This window comes from Chenopodium quinoa, unplaced genomic scaffold (assembly GCF_001683475.1).
Source record: "Chenopodium quinoa cultivar QQ74 unplaced genomic scaffold, ASM168347v1, whole genome shotgun sequence".
NCBI classification, from domain to species: Eukaryota; Viridiplantae; Streptophyta; class Magnoliopsida; order Caryophyllales; family Amaranthaceae; genus Chenopodium; species Chenopodium quinoa.
Genome location: NW_018744304.1, coordinates 2960671 through 2977716, shown reverse-complemented (window position 1 = coordinate 2977716; position 17046 = coordinate 2960671). Strand labels below are relative to the sequence as shown.

Here is a 17046-nt window from a genome sequence, read left to right as displayed (position 1 = left end):
AACAAATCTCGCAAGCTCGGATTCGTGCAACTTAAAGGGTTGGTAATCATAAGCATCAGACAAGTTTTAGTCACCTATCAAATATCTAAGTGCTACTAAGGAGTACTAACCGGACAATTACGAATCACAAGATAATACTCTAGCAATTAAACTAACAAATTATACTAAAGATGGCCGGTCTGTAATATAATCTAACAGTTCATACCAATAAAACAGAATACCAATCCAATCAAGAAATAAACATACTACTGTCAAAGTACCCACATTCTTATTCTCACAACACAATAATCTAATGTATAATATAACTCCGTACCCGTATTAAATCTAGCCTGACATACACAAAACTTAGATAATAACAATGGAAGATATATAAATCATATTTCTTAAAGAATATAAGAAAATGAAAGTTAACAACTATAAATCAATACTTGAAACTACCACCTAACATGATAAAAACAGAACAAATAAAACAAAAATAAACTAGCAAATTTTATTGCTTAATTGAACCAATTCATCAACTGCTAAAGTACTACATGCAAAATTGCAAACTAACAGTTGAATTCATAGTACCAATTTCCTAGAATTGAGAAGGGAAAAGAGCCACGAACAACCAACCTAGAAAACCGAAGTAACACCTCTGAATTCCCGTAGAAAATGAAGGATTACAGAGCACCGCTAAGTCGCCTCGACTTCTCCGTCCTCCACTTTACTTCACCGTCGCTGCTCTGCTACTTTGCAGTAGCTTCGCGAGCCCAGAACACAACCCCAGCCAAGCCTCGTTCTCTGTTCTTCACTGCTGCCCAGAAGGTTGCCTCTTATCACCTGCAGTTCGGCCTCCCCCCTGTTTTCGGTGTAGCTCATCTCTAGCTAATCCGAGTTTCTCGCTTCAATTTTTATCCCCTTTCATCTTTATCTCTTGCTTGACATTTCAATCCCAGAAATTTCGCTCCAGGTGGTTTGTTTTGTGTGTTAAAGGCAATAACAGTGAGCCAAGAAGAGTTTCGAGCTCTTTGACATATTGTTATATTCTAAGCCCAACTATAAATGTTTACCCAGTAAAATAATTTTGGGCTTGAAATACTTGAGAGTACCACTTGCAATTTGCTTCTCTTAACTGAAAGTGTCGTAAAATGCAATTTGTACCAATACTTTCTTTCCTACACACAAATAAATAAAATAGTAGTAGTACGTGTCTCGGGAAGAAAATTACTTAATATACCATTAAACCATTAAATATCGATATAAAATCAAGAGTTTAATAGATATAAATATTATATTTTATGACTCTATCAAACTCCCCCAAGCTATAGTTTTGCTTGTCCTCAAGTAAAGACATGAAATTACAGAGAATTTAGAATTTTGCTATAACAATATGCACCCTGACATGTTACAATTACACCACTCTTGCTCGATTACACTCTAAGCCAAGTATATTGACACGTCAAAACCAACTAAGCATTCTATTATAATCACTCTACTTTGCTCAATAACAGCGTCAAGTCAAGTATATATGCAGGAGGAAAATCATTTTATGATTACAAAATCAATTACCAACTCTTAAAACAATTACAGCCTACCTTCTGTCAACACTATAGTGGAGTAAATCAAAGATCCTCAGGACTTGAATCAAGGATAGAACAGGACCAAGGTAAAGTGAGGTTTTAGAGAACATTTCGGAATGTGGGAAGAAGAATTAAGATTAGCAAAGCATATATACAAAACCACAACCGCCATATAAGAACTCATATCACAGGCCCTTCAAACATCGATTTTTTTTATTTTTTATTTTTTATTTTTATTTTTTTTTACTTGTGTTTCACGACTATTAATGTCATGTACATGTCAAGTAACCCATGTAGTGAGCTTTCAACCAGTGACTCCCGATCCAGTTGGCCCAAGGCACTAGGTTTTAAAATACCCATACGGATTTACTAACTCGAGTTACTCAATCACGATACATAAAACATCACACGTACTTATATGGGTTCTTTATATATATATATATATATATATATATATATATATATATATATATATATATATATATATATATATATATATATATATATATATATATATATATATATATATATATACAACTTATACATTGGTACGTAGAGCCTTTAACATTAAACTTTTAAAACTATAACCTTCACCACCAATTTACATCATTACCACAAAGATAGTCCAATTCACCCTTCAATGTGCTGTACTAATCTTATCGGTAAATATTTCATGTTTCAGACATTTCGCAAGAAAAGTAGGTCTATAAAGCTCAATTCGGGTTTAACAATGAATCATGTCATGGGTAAGCTTTTTGGCTTATATAGTGTAAAGATTTGATGCCTAACTCATTTCTTTCTTTTTACCCCACCACAAGCTGACTTCCACCAGGTTAGCTATTGTTTACAGAATCAATTTTTCAAATTATTTTTTATTTTATTTTTTTTCTGCATATATACAAGTCTATTAGCCAAAGTTAAGCATTGTAGAGTGAATGTAATGTTCATATGCAATGCACTGTCTAAATTTCATTATTAGACTCGATATAATACCATGCCACAACAGAGACATACCAAGAGACTGCAAGAGACTGAACATAACGTATTCCCCCCAAGCTTAATCCACACATTTCCCTCAATGTGTGACTGTAAAAAAAATAAGGGGATACAAATAGAAAGAGACAAGGAAACAAGCTCACCGGATGAGTTGAATATTGTAGGGTACTGCCTATGTAAACAGCCTGATAGTATCCCCCCAAGCTTGGACTTTCTCACGAAGTCTTGCTGTAAACACATTGGAGATGCTCAACCGCCCATTCAATCTTACGATGTCAGATAATGGTAGCAAATGTATGTGCTCCCTTAAATGTGTCCGGGTGAAGTTTCTTGGATGAGTGACTGTATATCTAGCCTGATGGTATCCCCCAAGCTTGAATATGTTCATATTTTCTTGCTGCAAACATTTTTGGATATAAGCAGGTGTTGTATCAGCGCAGCTTTAACTTCACCATTGGGTCCAGCCAATCCCACTGTCCTGCAACAACTAATTCCAAATAAAAACATAATTAGTTTCCCGAATATTATAGGGGGCTTAAAAATAGGAGCAAACAAAATATCTGAGCTGAATTTATATATATATATATGTATGTATATATATATATACATATATATATATATACATATATATATATACATATATATATATACATATATATATATATATACATATATATATATATATACATATATATATATATATATACATATATATATATATATACATATATATATATATATATGTATATATATATATATATATATATGTATATATATATATATATAACAGAGCAATAAAATTGAAAAAATGACGATAAAATAAATTAAAAAAAATTATTATCAGAAAATATTCCTATGCTTGGGCTGCCTCCCAAGAGCGCTTTATTTATCGTCGTTAGCTCGACGTCTTCCAGCATACTAGTCTTCATAATGTGGAGCTTCTAGCTCCACCACTTCAAGGTTCTAGACCTGATAACCCTCATAGTAAGGCTTTAGTCGATGACCGTTCACCTTGAATTCCTTCCCTGTGTCCTCACTACAAATCTCCACCGCACCATGGTCATATACCTTGGTAACAACGAACGGCCTACCCATCTAGAATGGAGTTTGCCAGGAAAGAGTTTGAGTCGAGAATGATACAGGAGAACTTTTTGCCCAACTGTAAATGCCTTTCGTGTGATACGCTGATCATGGAATGCCTTAGTCTTTTCCTTGTACATTCTCGCATTCTCGAAAGCATCATTCCGAATTTCCTCCAGTTCTTGCAATTGAAGTTTCCTGTGCTCACCCGCTGCAACCATTTCCATATTACATTGTTTCACAGCCCAAAAGGCTTTGTGTTCCAATTCTACGGGCAGATGGCAAGGTTTACCAAACACGAGCCTGTAAGGAGACATCCCGATCGGAGTTTTATACGCTGTTCTGTACACCCACAGAGCATCGTTGAGGCGGAGACTCCAATCTTTCCTATTTGGATTCACAGTCTTCTCTAGAATGGACTTGATTTCTCGATTGGAAACTTCTGCTTGTCCATTTGTTTGTGGGTGATACGCAGTGGATACTCGATGAAACACATTATACTTCTTCAAGAGAGCTCCTATTGTCTTATTGCAAAAGTGTGTTCCATTGTCATTGATGATGGCTCTTGGGAATTCGTATCTTGCAAAAATATTTGATTTCAAAAATTCTGCAACAACTTTAGAATAATCAGTACGGGTGGCTATAGCTTCCACCCATTTCGAGACATAATCGACGGCAAGCAAAATATATTGAAAACCAAAAGAAGAGGGGAAGGGTCCCATGAAATCCATACCCCAAACGTCAAAGATTTCACATATTAAGATAGGAGTTTGAGGCATCTCATTCCTAGGACCTAGTGTACCTGTTCTTTGACAACTATCACATGCCTTACAGAGTTCGTATGCATTTTTAAATATGGATGGCCAGTAGAATCCACTCTCTAAAACCTTGCGTGCGGTTCTCTTTGGTCCAAAATGTCCCCCACAAGCATAAGAATGGCAGAAAGTTAGTATAGAAAGAATTTCAGAATCAGGTACGCACCTTCTGATCAGTTGATCAACACAATATTTCCAGAGGTATGGGTCATCCCATATGTAGTATTTTGCTATACTTCGCATCCGGTCCTTCTGTGCTTTGGTGTAGCTGGCTGGAAACTTCCCTTCATCAGCTTCAATAACTAACCTGCTCAAATGATCAGCAACACTATTGTCAGAACCTTTTTTATCTTTTATTTCAACATTAAATTGTTGAAGCAATAATATCCAACGTATTAGCCTAGGTTTGGATACATCTTTTGACCACAGATATTTCAGTGTTGCATGGTCAGTAAACACAACAATTTTAGTACCCAATAAATAAGACCTGAATTTGTCTAAAGCAAAAACTAAAACTAAAAGTTCTTTCTCAGTTGTAGTATAATTAGCTTGAGCCACATCCAAAGTCCTTAAGGCATAGTAGATGGCATGGGGAACGTTTCCAACTCACTGGCCTAGCACTGCCCCTATAGCATAATTAGAAGTGTCGCACATCAGCTCAAATGGGAGCTCCTAGTTAGGAGGTTGTAGAACAGGGGCAGTGACCAACTTGTCTTTCAGCTTGTCAAATGCCTGCTTACAGGCCTCATCAAAGTGGAACTCCACATCCTTTTGGAGTAGTCTGCATAGTGGTTGTGCGATCTTCGAGAATCCTTCAATAAACCTGCGATAGAACCCTGCATGGCCAAGAAAAGATCGAACTTCCCGCACAGAGGCGGGGCAAGGCAGAGAAGAAATAAGATCTATTTTAGCTTTATCAACTTTTATTCCTTCAGACGATACAATATGGCCTAAAACTATACCTTGTTGAACCATTAAATGACATTTTTCAGAATTAAGCACAAGGTTAGTTTCAAGACAACATTTAAGGACCAAAGTGAGGTGTTCTAAACATCTATCAAAAGAATCTCCATGTACAGTGAAATCATCCATGAAAACTTCTATGAAATTTTCAAGGTAATCTGAAAAGATGCTTACCATACATCTCTGAAAAGTTGCTGGAGCATTGCACAGTCCAAATGGCATACGATGATACGCAAATGTGTCGTACGGGCATGTGAACGTCGTTTTTTCTTGATCCTCCGGAGTTATAGGGACCTGCACATATCCTGAAAAACCATCAAGAAAACAGTAATAAGCATGACCAGCAAGACGCCCTACCATTTGATCAATAAAAGGTAGGGGAAAATGATCTTTTTGAGTCATAGAATTAAGTTTTCTATAGTCTACACAAACTCTCCACCCATTTTGAACTCGGGTGGGAACCATTTCTCCCTTATCGTTTTCTACCACTGTGACTCCTGATTTTTTTAGGACCACTTGCAAGGGGCTGACCCAAGGGCTATCTGATATAGGGTATATCACCCCCCTACTTCAAGAAGCTTCATTACTTCTTTCTTCACCACTTCCATCATAGGTGGATTAAGTCGTCGCTGCACTTGTCTCACGGGTTTAGCTCCCTCTTCTAATAAGATTATATGCTGACACATAGAGGAGCTAATTCCTTTTATATCAGCAACCGTCCACCCTAGAGTTGTTTTATGCTCCTTCAGAACTTGCACCAGCTTTTTCTCTTGATTCGGAGTCAGATTACTCGCGATTATAACTGGCAGAGTGTCATTTTCTCCCAAAAATGCATACTTGAGATGGTCTGGCAGTGGCTTTAGTTCCACTTCAGGAGCCTGTACAATAGAAGGTAATAATATGTTAGAAGTGACATGTAACTGCATAAACCGTTTGTCATACCTTGACTGCTTATCGGGAAGTATTTCCAGAAAGGAAAAAGCTTCCGTAACTTCCCCCTTAAGCTCAAAATGTTCCTGCAAGACAGTATACTTTTCTTTTTCCATAGGCGCAGTCAAAACAACATCTAACCCATCATGACCATAAAGAAAAAATACCTGTTCAGTTAGTGCATCAATGACATCTATACTAGAAACAAATTCACAATCAGAGGGTGTCTCATGGCATCAAATAAATTAAACCGGATAACCTCCCCATCGAATTCCATGGTCAACACCCCAATGTTAACATCAATTTTAGTTCTAGATGTTTTCTCAAAAGGTCTTCCTAATAAGATAGGTGATGCACTAGGGGATTCATCATTTGGCATATCTAAAACATAAAAGTCAGCAGGAAATAACAGTTCATTCACTTTCACTAAAACATCCTTAACTACTCCTACAGGGTATGTATTAGAACGGTCAGCAAGCTGAATAATCACTTGAGTGTCTTTCAAAGGTCCTAAGTTCAGAGCTTTATAGATATATAAAGGCATGACATTAATAGAAGCTCCTAAGTATCTCGTGTTACCTATTTTACATGGTATAGTAAATTACCTGGATCCTTGCACTTTGGAGGAACTTTCCTCTGTAAAACAGAAAACACATTCTCACTTACACTGACTTTTTCATCTCCACTCAATCTCCTCTTGTTAGTGCATAACTCCTTCAAAAACTTTGCATACCGCGACACTTGTCTTATAGCTTCTAGTAAAGGTATGTTTACCTCAACCTTGCGAAAAATGTCCAGGGTCTCTTTCTCCTTTTCTTGCTCTCTTCTTATTCTTAGATGATAACTTGCTAGGAAATGGAACAGAAGAAGTAAACTGATCAGTATTAGGAGAAACAACATCTCTTACCTTAGTGGACTGCTTATCTTGCTCTGGAACAATAGTTTCTTGTTCCTCTTGGTGTGCTGCCAACCCTTCAGTCTTTTTCGTTGGAACCTCTAATTGCTTGCCACTTCTCAGGGAGATTGCACTCGCATTCTCTTTTGGATTTCTCTCTAGTTGACTCAGAAGCTTGTTAGCTAACTGAGAAACTCGGTTCTCCAAATTCTTTAAACCACTTCTTGTCTCTTGCTGGAAATGCAAAGTGTTGTCAGCCATTGCCTTCGCAATATCTTCCAGAGACATGCTATCAGATTATGGCTGGGAAACTTGCTGATATTGAGGTCGCGGCTGATATTGTGGTTGCTGATGAAACCCAGGTGGAGGATTAGAAGCTTGTTGTTGTTGGAAAGCTAGTGGTCTGCGGTTAGAGTTGCCTGCCTACTGCTGAGCATTACCATATCTCAGGTTTGGATGATCTCTCCACCCCGGATTATAAGTATGAGAGAATGGATCATAACGTCTTTGCTGCCCCTGACCACCACCAATTGAATTCGCTTCTTCTTCTTGCAGAGTAGGACACATATCAGTTGGGTGTCCTACCATTGAACAAAGGCCACATACTTTTTATTGCCCTTTTTCGATCATTACTCGCTCCACTAAGGAAGTGAGTTTAGCTACTTGTTGCTCAAGGTTAGAACTCACCACTTCATTAACTTGACGTACAGAAGTGGACTTGATATTTCGACCTCCTCGATACTGAGAGTTTGCAACCATGTTTGCAATCACTTTCTTTGCCTCTGCGGGTGTTTTGTCAACCAGTGCTCCACCACTAGCTGCATCAACTAGATTCCTGTCTGTCTCCCTGAGTCCCTCGTAAAAGTACTGTATTAATAATTGCTCACTGATTTGATGGTTTGGACAACTATCACATAGTTTCTTGAAACGCTCCCAGTACTCATGAAGTGTCTCTGCATCGTCTTGTCGAATTCCACATATTTCTTTCCTGGTATTGGCTATCAAAGATGCTGGAAAATATCTTTCTACGAATACTTTTAGCATTTGATCCCATGTTGTGATGGTTCCAGTAGGTACTTCAAATAACCACTCCTTGGCAGCATCAGACAAGGCAAAAGGAAATGCCTTTAACTTGAGTTTGTCGAGGGTTACACCAGCTGGTTTCATCCCCGCACATGCTATGTGAAATTCCTTCAAAAATCTTATAGCCTCATTCATGTGAACTGAACCCAAGGAGTTAGTATTACGGAAACCTGAAAATGTGGGAAGAGCTCTAATCAACCCAGGCTTGATCTCAATTTCTGCCTCATCAACTACTATGCACAATAAATTTGGATCAAACGTTGGAGCTGCAAGCTGCTTTAGTGTTTGATCACCCATCTTAAAAATTACATTCACCCTCCTCGTCCGAAGATGAACTTTCACTGTGAGGTAACGGAATATGACGAGCTTGCTCCAGTATATGAGCACGAGTCCTTTTAGCTACAAGAAGAGTAGAAAAACGATGAATTATAAGTCCCTGGTTCCTTGCCGCAAAATTTCTCAATATTTGATGTTTCAAATTTCTATCACACATACTAGAACAAGGAACTAGGTGACAAGTTAGTAAGAACAGTTAGAAAAACACAAGTAATAAAAAAATAAAATGCCAATTCCCCGGCAACGGCGCCGAAATTTGGTACGACTGCCGCGTGTCTACCAAAAATAAACCTAACTCTAACCTCCTAAAAATGTAGTAGGGTAAGCCAAGGTCGATCCCACAGAGAATTGGATTATTAAATTATAACTTGTGTATGTTAGAAATCCCTGTTTTAAAGATGGACTTAAATGATCTAAAATAAAAACTATGGACTCGAAAACAAAATGAGTACGGAGAAATAAAACTGACAAAATTAAATGATCAAAATCAAGAATGACAAAATAGGGATCGGGAGATATATTATAGCATTGGAATATAAATTGTTCATTGAATTACATAAATTATGCATATATCTTGATGTTAACTAATGAACACCGACTAGAATCCAAAACTTCCCTTAAGTGCAAATAAACCAAACAAGTTCTTGGAATATTGTCTAACTAACTAACAATCTAGATCAAGCTCTCTAGACTCGATTAATTAGTAGCATTAATAATTAGGAAGTAGCTAACTTAAGCCACAAATCTCACAAGCTCGGATTCGTGCAACTTAAAGGGTTGGTAATCATAAGCATCGGACAAGTTTTAGTCACCTATAAAATATCTAAGTGCTACTAAGGAGTACTAACCGGACAATTACGAATCACAAGATAATACTCTAGCAATTAAACTAACAAATTATACTAAAGATGGCTGGTAGAAAATAAAGTAACACCTCTGAATTCCCGTAGAAAATGAAGGATTACAGAGCACCGCTAAGTCGCCTCGACTTCTCCGTCCTCCACTTTACTTCACCGTCGCTGCTTTGCTACTTTGCAGTAGCTTCGCGAGCTCAGAACACAACCCCAACCAAGCCTCGTTCTCTGTTCTTCACTGCTGCCCAGAAGGTTGTCTCTTATCACCTGCAATTCGGCCTCCCCCCTGTTTTCGGTGTAGCTCATCTCTAGCTAATTCGAGTTTCTCGCTTCAATTTTTATCCCCTTTCATCTTTATCTCTTGCTTGACATTTCAATCCCAGAAATTTCGCTTCAGGTGGTTTGTTTTGTGTGTTAAAGGCAATAATAGTGAGCCAAGAAGAGTTTTGAGCTCTTTGACATATTGTTATATTCTAAGCCCAACTATAAATGTTTACCCAGTAAAATAATTTTGGGCTTGAAATACTTGAGAGTACCACTTGCAATTTGCTTCTCTTAACTGAAAGTGTCGTAAAATGCAATTTGTACCAATACTTTCTTTCCTACACACAAATAAATAAAATAGTAGTAGTACGTGTCTCGGGAAGAAAATTACTTAATATACCATTAAACCATTAAATATCGATATAAAATCAAGAGTTTAATAGATATAAATATTATATTTTATGACTCTATTACTCTCCTCCAATTTTCCGTCTGCTAGTTCGAGCTCATCATCCCTAGGATCCTCCTCTTCCTCATTTTTGGCTTCTTCAATGGCCATGACAAACTCTTTTGCTTCTTGAGAGTGGTACTCTTCCTCGCATGTAAGAGCTTCAACCATTGGATCTTGAGGGCTCATCATAACCCTTCCCAAGCGATCTAATTCTTCATTCACAACATCAACCCTATAGCACTTCTCAACCATGGGGGTCTTGAGTAGCTTAGAGAACTCAAAAACAATTTTTTCATCGACTACCTCACATGTAATGGTGTTGTTCTTGCAATTGATCACCACCCCTAAGGTCTTGAGAGCTTCACGACCCAAAATCAAGGGATTATCGACATCCTCCTCCATATCCATCACTACGAAATCACAAGGCACATATATATGTCGAACTTGGATAGGAACTTCTTCAAGCTCACCACAAGGAACCTTCACCGAACGGTCGGCCAATTGGATGGTCTTCCTTGTAGGGATCATCTCAATGTTAAGCTTTTGAGCAATGGATAGGGGGATCAAGCTAACACTTGCTCCAAGATCGGCTAAGGCGCCCTTAGCTTCCATGTTCCCAATCTTTACCGTCAAAGTAAAGCTTCCCAAATACTTTTTCTTCTTGGGCATCTTATGTTGAACAAGTGCACTCAGTTGATGGGGGAGAGTGATAAGCTCATCATTAAGCTTCTTTTTGTTGGTGAGAATATATTTCAAGAACTTGGAGTATGAAGGCATTTGTGTGACAACTTCAATAAAAGGGAGGTTTATGTGCAAGTTCTTCATCACACTAAGGAACCTTGCAAATTTGTCATTCAACTTCCTCTCCTCAAGTCGACCAGGAAAGGGAACCGGTCGACTAAGATTTCTAGCCTCACTAGAAGTTAAATATGTCACCACATCTTTAGACTTCTTTTCCTCCATACTTCTCTCTTTCTCAACAACTTTCTCTTCTTCAACTTCTTTGTCTTGACTCACGCTCTCTTCTCCTTCCTTTTTGTTCTCACTATCCTCATCCTTGGGACCCTCATAGGACGTACCCAATCTCAATGTGATTGCCTTGCAAGAGTCGGGTTTTACAATATTGGAAGGGTTAGTTTGTGATTGTCTAGGTAGGGTGGAAGGTGAGTTAAAAGGAACTCTCTAGGCCAATTGTGTTAGTTGTGAATCAACCATCTTGTTATGAGCCTTGACCTCTTGCATTTGTTGATTCATGGCTTGAAGTTGTTGAAGAATTTGGGTTTGAGTAGAATCGGGTTGAGATGCTTTCTCTTGACTCCTTTGAATCGCTTGGTTTTGATTGTGGTATTGGTTTTGATTATTGTGTTGGTTGTTTCTTGGGTAGTTTCCTCTTTTGTTTTGGGTTTGGAATGGAGTTGGATTTTGGTATTGGGGGTTGGAGTTGTATGGTTGTTGAGCTTGTTGGCTCCATTGGTGAGATTGGTTTGAAAATCCGGGTGGTGGTGCCTCCAAGCTACTCCACCGCCACTTCCCCTATATCCATCTTGCCTTGTGTTGTATGTCGCTACATGCTCCGGGCTCAAACCTCCACAATAAGATGTATCGTGGTTTGTACCACCACAATTTTGACAAGAGAAGGAGTTGACTTGGGAGGAGCTTGCCCCACTAATAACACTAATATTCAACTTTGCAAGCCCTTTTGTCAAACGCTCAACTTGATGTTGCAATTGATTAACTTTCTCCAATTCATACTTTCCACACTTCTTTGGTGTGTTCCTCATTCTAACACCCCAAGAGTAGTTCTTCACTACCTCTTCAATTGTTTCTTCAACTTGATTTTGAGTGACTTTAATCAATTGGCCACCCGCCCCCGCATCCAAGTTAGCTCTATACATAGGTTCTAACCCATCGTAGAAGAATCTCATGAGCAAGCTTTGATTGTATTCATGATGAGGACATGCTTGTAACAACTCTTTGAATCTTTCCCAAGCTTCACTAAGACTCTCATCCGCTTCTTGTTCAAATGATGCAATCTTCCTTCTCATCTCGGCGGTCTTTTCTTCGGAAATGAACCTCTTCAAGAATGCCTTGACTACCTCCCTCCATGTAGTGAGAGAGTTTGGCTTGACTTGTTTGAGCCACTTCTTTGCCCTATCCGAAAGAGACTGTCGGAATAAGTGCATACAGATTTATTCTTGAGAAACTTGGTTGGTTTGAATCATGGCACAAAGCTCAAGAAATCTATCAAAATGCTCGATAGGATCTTCACTTGGAGAACCCGAAAATTATTCCGCTTGAACCATTCTAGTGTATTGAGGATGGATGGTAATGTTGGTTTCCGTAACGGGTAGCAAAATCCCTCCCGTGAGCTGATAATCCTCGGGATTTCCAAACTCACGAAACAAAACATCATTCTCTTGCCTCGCCAATTCTTCGCTTTGAGAGCTTGAAGACCAAGATTCACTCTCACTATCAAAAATAGCACCAAGACCTCGTCCCTCTTTTCGATAAAGTCTTCGAACTTGTCTCAAAGTGCGGTTGATTTCTTGGTCAATGTAGTGAGTAGGAGGTCCTTGAGATCTCCTTTGCATCCACTAAAGCTAAGCAAACAATTAGCAATGACTAGTAAGAGGGTAAAGGAACAAAATAAAAAGGCAACAAATCCAATAATAACGCAGTAAAAGTGCAAAACAAGCCATTTTCCCGGCAACGGCGCCAAAATTTGATCGGGGGACAATAGGTCGTTACTACTACCCTAGATCAAATATACAATTTTTACTCCTAACCTAACTCTATCAAATTTAGGTGAGATAGTGGCAAGTTAGGGTCGAATCCCAAAGAAACGGGGGTCATGCATTATTACTGTGAAATCTAGAATCTATTGCTAGTGACAAAGGGGATATTATGGTTTGTTTTGAAAAGTTTTATGATTAAAGTATCTATCAAAAGAGACCAAATCAAGCCAAAAATAAGAATGATTAAACTAGACACTCTAAAGTGAAAATGAAAGGCAAAACGAAAGAGATAACAAGGGCAAAAAGCACTAGGGAGAGGGGGTTCCAATCATGAACAACAAGATACTAATGAAAATCAATAAGGATTCATACCAAGGAATACAAACTCTACTCAAAGCAATTCATTCTCATGCAACTACTCAAAGTTAATTGATGAAATTAATCAATCCTAAACTAGATCATTCTCACGCATCTAATCTAGGACTAAGACATTGGGGTAAAAGGTGCACACAATAACTCAAATCATATTTAAGAACAAATCATCAACTCAAGGTAAAACCCAATCAAGGATCAATATAAACTCAAGAAAACATGATTTTCACCCCCTTCCCTAGCTAGAAATCTAAGCTACAGAAAGGAAAATAGCCATGACAACTAAACTAAACATGTATTCATTCCTAACATAACTTAGCATGATTCTAAATCAAAAAGAAGGCAATGAAACAAGTAAAGCTAGGAAATTTATGGAAGAAAACATAAATAAGAACAATAAAACTAAAGATTTGAGAATAGCAAAAATAGATTACTATTATAAATGATGAAGGATTAGCCAAACATGAAATAGTAGCAATAATCTTGAAGAAAGCTTGAATATTTGATTACAAAGATTAAAACTTGAGAACTAGCTATTTTCTCCGTCTACAAGTTGTTTTGGTGTCAATGGAATAGCAGATGATTAAAGATTGAAGCTCAAGACTATTTATAGTCTCCTCTTAAAATGAGGAAATAGGGCAAGGAAGAGGGCTCTCCAAGTAGGCAGCCGCGCCCTCTCCAACATGGGTAAGAAGTTCGCCAGACCCAGATCGCCGCACCCGCGGACCTGATTGCCGCGCCCGCGGGTCTTTGCTGCCGCGCCCGCGGCTGGCCATCTTCCAGCCATCTCCAAAAACTGCCCATTGGCTCAAGATCCCCCCTGTTCGCGCCGCGGCTGTGAGGCCTGCGCCTGAGGATTTATGTAGCAGCACGCCCTCTCCTTTCCAACATCTCCTCTTCCTTTAACAAGCTTCCTTAGCAACTCCACTTCGTCTAGAAATCCAAAATATTTCCACGAGTGCGAGGAGCTATCAAAACACACAAATAGAAGGTAAAAAGTAGAAGAAAAGATAAAAGGAAAGGGAAAACACGAGAGGGAGCTAAAGTAACTAAAATAGGAGTAAAAACGGTAAGAAGAGGTTCAAACAAGTGACAAATCGGGGAAATTCTCTAGTGAAAAAGGGTGAAATGGTGGCATAAGTGCCACTCATCAAAATCCCCCACACTTGTTTCTTGCTTGTCCTCAAGCAAAACAAAGAAAAGAAAGACAAAACAAACACTAGAAAGACAAACACAACGTGGCAAGGCTTAGAAAAGCAATAGAAAATTTTAGGGTGGACAAATGCTTCATTTGGACTCAACCATGATAAACAAACATCAAATAATACTAGCCCTTCTCAATTAGATGATGCAAGCACGCTTCAAGATGCCAATGGTTGCAAGAGTCAAGCCTAAGCTAAGCATAGAGAACTAGTGAGTCATTCACCGCCCTAGTCCCCTCAAGAACGGTCCGCGTTCTCCCCACTAGCTTCAAATCATCCCCCTAGATGGCTCCACATGATTCCACGAAGGAACCGAAAAAAGATTCATTTTGAGGAGGTGAAAGATCATCCCGACATCTCAACTATGCATACTCTCTCCATAGGGTTTAAAGCCATCTCCCTCCACCAGTTATTGACCACGCACCCCTAAAGTCTAAGGGTCTTCATTAGGGTTGTAATGACTCAGATCAAGGTAGAAATTTCACATCATTGTTCCAAACCAACTCTCCACATGATTTATGCTCATATTCAAAATGCTCAATACATTACCCTCACACGCCAAATGCTTCACAAACTAAGAGGGTTGGTAAAACATAGGTCGTTAGGCTTGTAATGCGATTAAGACAAGAATGGGAAACATTAGGCTCAAGTTGGTTGGCAAGTAGTTTGATGCAAAATGGAAAATCAAATTTGTAACTAAATAAAAGAGAACATAAACAAAAATGAAAAATGGTGCCCTTTTCCTCCCCTAAAAGTGCTAGGTCACGATCTCGGGAGCTAGCAATCAACACAAGGATTAAGACACGCATAGTTGAGGATCCTAAAATGCCGCACAACAAATTGATGAAGGCTTGAACAAAAGCAAATGCCAATTAGAAGGCTTCAAATCCACTGCAGGGAGCAACTCCATCTTACCACATTCCATGAACTAAGGGTTCAAACGCCCTTACAATTTCTTACCCTTGCTACCTTAGCTAAGGTTCATCTGATCCAACAAAAGGCAATCTCAAAACGTGCATAACATCATAAAATTAAGAAACGACAAGCATTCTAAGGCGCATCATCAAGGAGATACAGACCAAATGTACAAGCAAATTCCAAAACACAACCATATCATCTTGCCATAATCATGTTTGTCACACAAAAGAAAATGAAAACAGAATAACAGGAGGAAAAAATCAAAGAGGTTCACGCATGAGGCAAGTAAATCCAAATAAATCCCAATCGACATACAAATGATAGTTCGGTATCAATACCAACGATCCCAGGTTCCTTGGAACCATATGCAAAAAACCTCGAACCATTCAACTTCTTCCTAAACTAAATCCTAAACTAAATACACCACAAGAAAGAAAAGAGAAAGTAGAGGAAAGATCTTACCCATACGTCTCTTGAAGAAAAATAAAGCAACCTTACAATTTACCATGTCTCCATATGTTGTTTCCAAATTTCTTCTAAGCTACAAAAGAGAGAGAAAAACAAAATAAGCACTATAGAGAGAAAAATGTTAAAAAGAAATAGAGAGAGAATCTATAAACTCAGATATTTGGGCATAACCAACTACCTAAACACATCATCATCATCATCATAAAAAATAGACATCATCAGCAACCAACAACACAACGCTACCAAGAGCTTACCAACAACACCCAAACCCAAATCCCATAAACGTTCCCATAAGTCCTAGGTGCCTTCCCCCACACTTACCTTAAAACACTCCCTTTTGACTAAAACACCCCCCACACTAGATTAAAGCATCGTCCCTGATGCTGCACATGCACATAGAATGAAAGGGAGGGACCACACAGGAAGGGGGACTATTGGCCATTAGAGTCGGCACCACCGTCATCCGCATTCCAACTATCATAGGAGAAACCCGAGGGGGGGCCATGGGGATCCCAGCCTCCGGTGTAACCGGGAGGCTACCCATAATGGCCCTTGAAAAGGTCTAGTTGGGGTGAGAACAACTAGTCATATGGCTCGGGTTGGACTAGAGGTGAAGGGTGAGAGGGATCAACGTAGGGGTAGTTAGGGTCACCCCGATAATCACTCCCACCCGAAACCCGGTAGTCATAATGACCGGAATCGTCGGGAAAATCAAGTCTTGGCACATTAGGGTCCGAGGGACCCTGCCAATAGGGGTACGTAGGTTGGTTGTCACCCCCCAAGATGGCACGGGCCCTTGTTGGGCCGGCACATAAGGGTAGTTAACTAGGGGAGTGATATCCTCTCTACGTACACTAGCATCATATAAAGCATTAGTTTTGAAAGAATGGTGCTATTGGGAGGCGAATATACCTTACATGCCAAGTTGCATGCTTTCCATTTGAGCCCGCATCGGTAGTCAAATTGTTGTTGATTTTGTTGTTGCTGATGTTGTTGTTGTTGATGTCTTCCTTGCCTTTGTTGAAATTGTTGATGTTGTAGTTGTTGACTTAGAGGGATGACCCTCACCTCATTCTCATCCTCCTCATGACCAAGACCTTCGACGGATCCTTTACCACCTCC

The 17046-nt window shown here is 39.0% G+C and overlaps 2 protein-coding genes and 1 long non-coding RNA gene across 3 annotated transcripts; all 3 read right to left on the bottom strand.

Moving 5' to 3' along the window:
- Window positions 1–465: 465 nt before the first annotated feature.
- On the bottom strand, window positions 466–3130 carry LOC110695644. Its single transcript, XR_002506149.1, has 2 exons — window positions 2702–3130; window positions 466–1157 (listed from the first exon to the last, which is right to left on the bottom strand). It is a non-coding gene; the product is annotated as an uncharacterized LOC110695644 (long non-coding RNA).
- A 4292-nt stretch (window positions 3131–7422) lies between these two features.
- Window positions 7423–10264, bottom strand: LOC110695643. The gene is made up of 2 exons (XM_021872852.1): window positions 9595–10264; window positions 7423–8723 (listed from the first exon to the last, which is right to left on the bottom strand). Exon 2 carries the CDS (start codon window positions 8619–8621, stop codon window positions 7851–7853), a length of 771 nt encoding a protein of 256 aa, XP_021728544.1. The 5' UTR covers window positions 8622–8723; window positions 9595–10264; the 3' UTR covers window positions 7423–7850.
- On the bottom strand, window positions 8623–12820 carry LOC110695797. Its single transcript, XM_021873028.1, has 5 exons — window positions 12530–12820; window positions 11747–12394; window positions 10538–11411; window positions 10253–10435; window positions 8623–8723 (listed from the first exon to the last, which is right to left on the bottom strand). Exons 1-5 carry the CDS (start codon window positions 12818–12820, stop codon window positions 8623–8625), a joined length of 2097 nt encoding a protein of 698 aa, XP_021728720.1.
- Between the last annotated feature and the right edge of the window lie 4226 nt (window positions 12821–17046).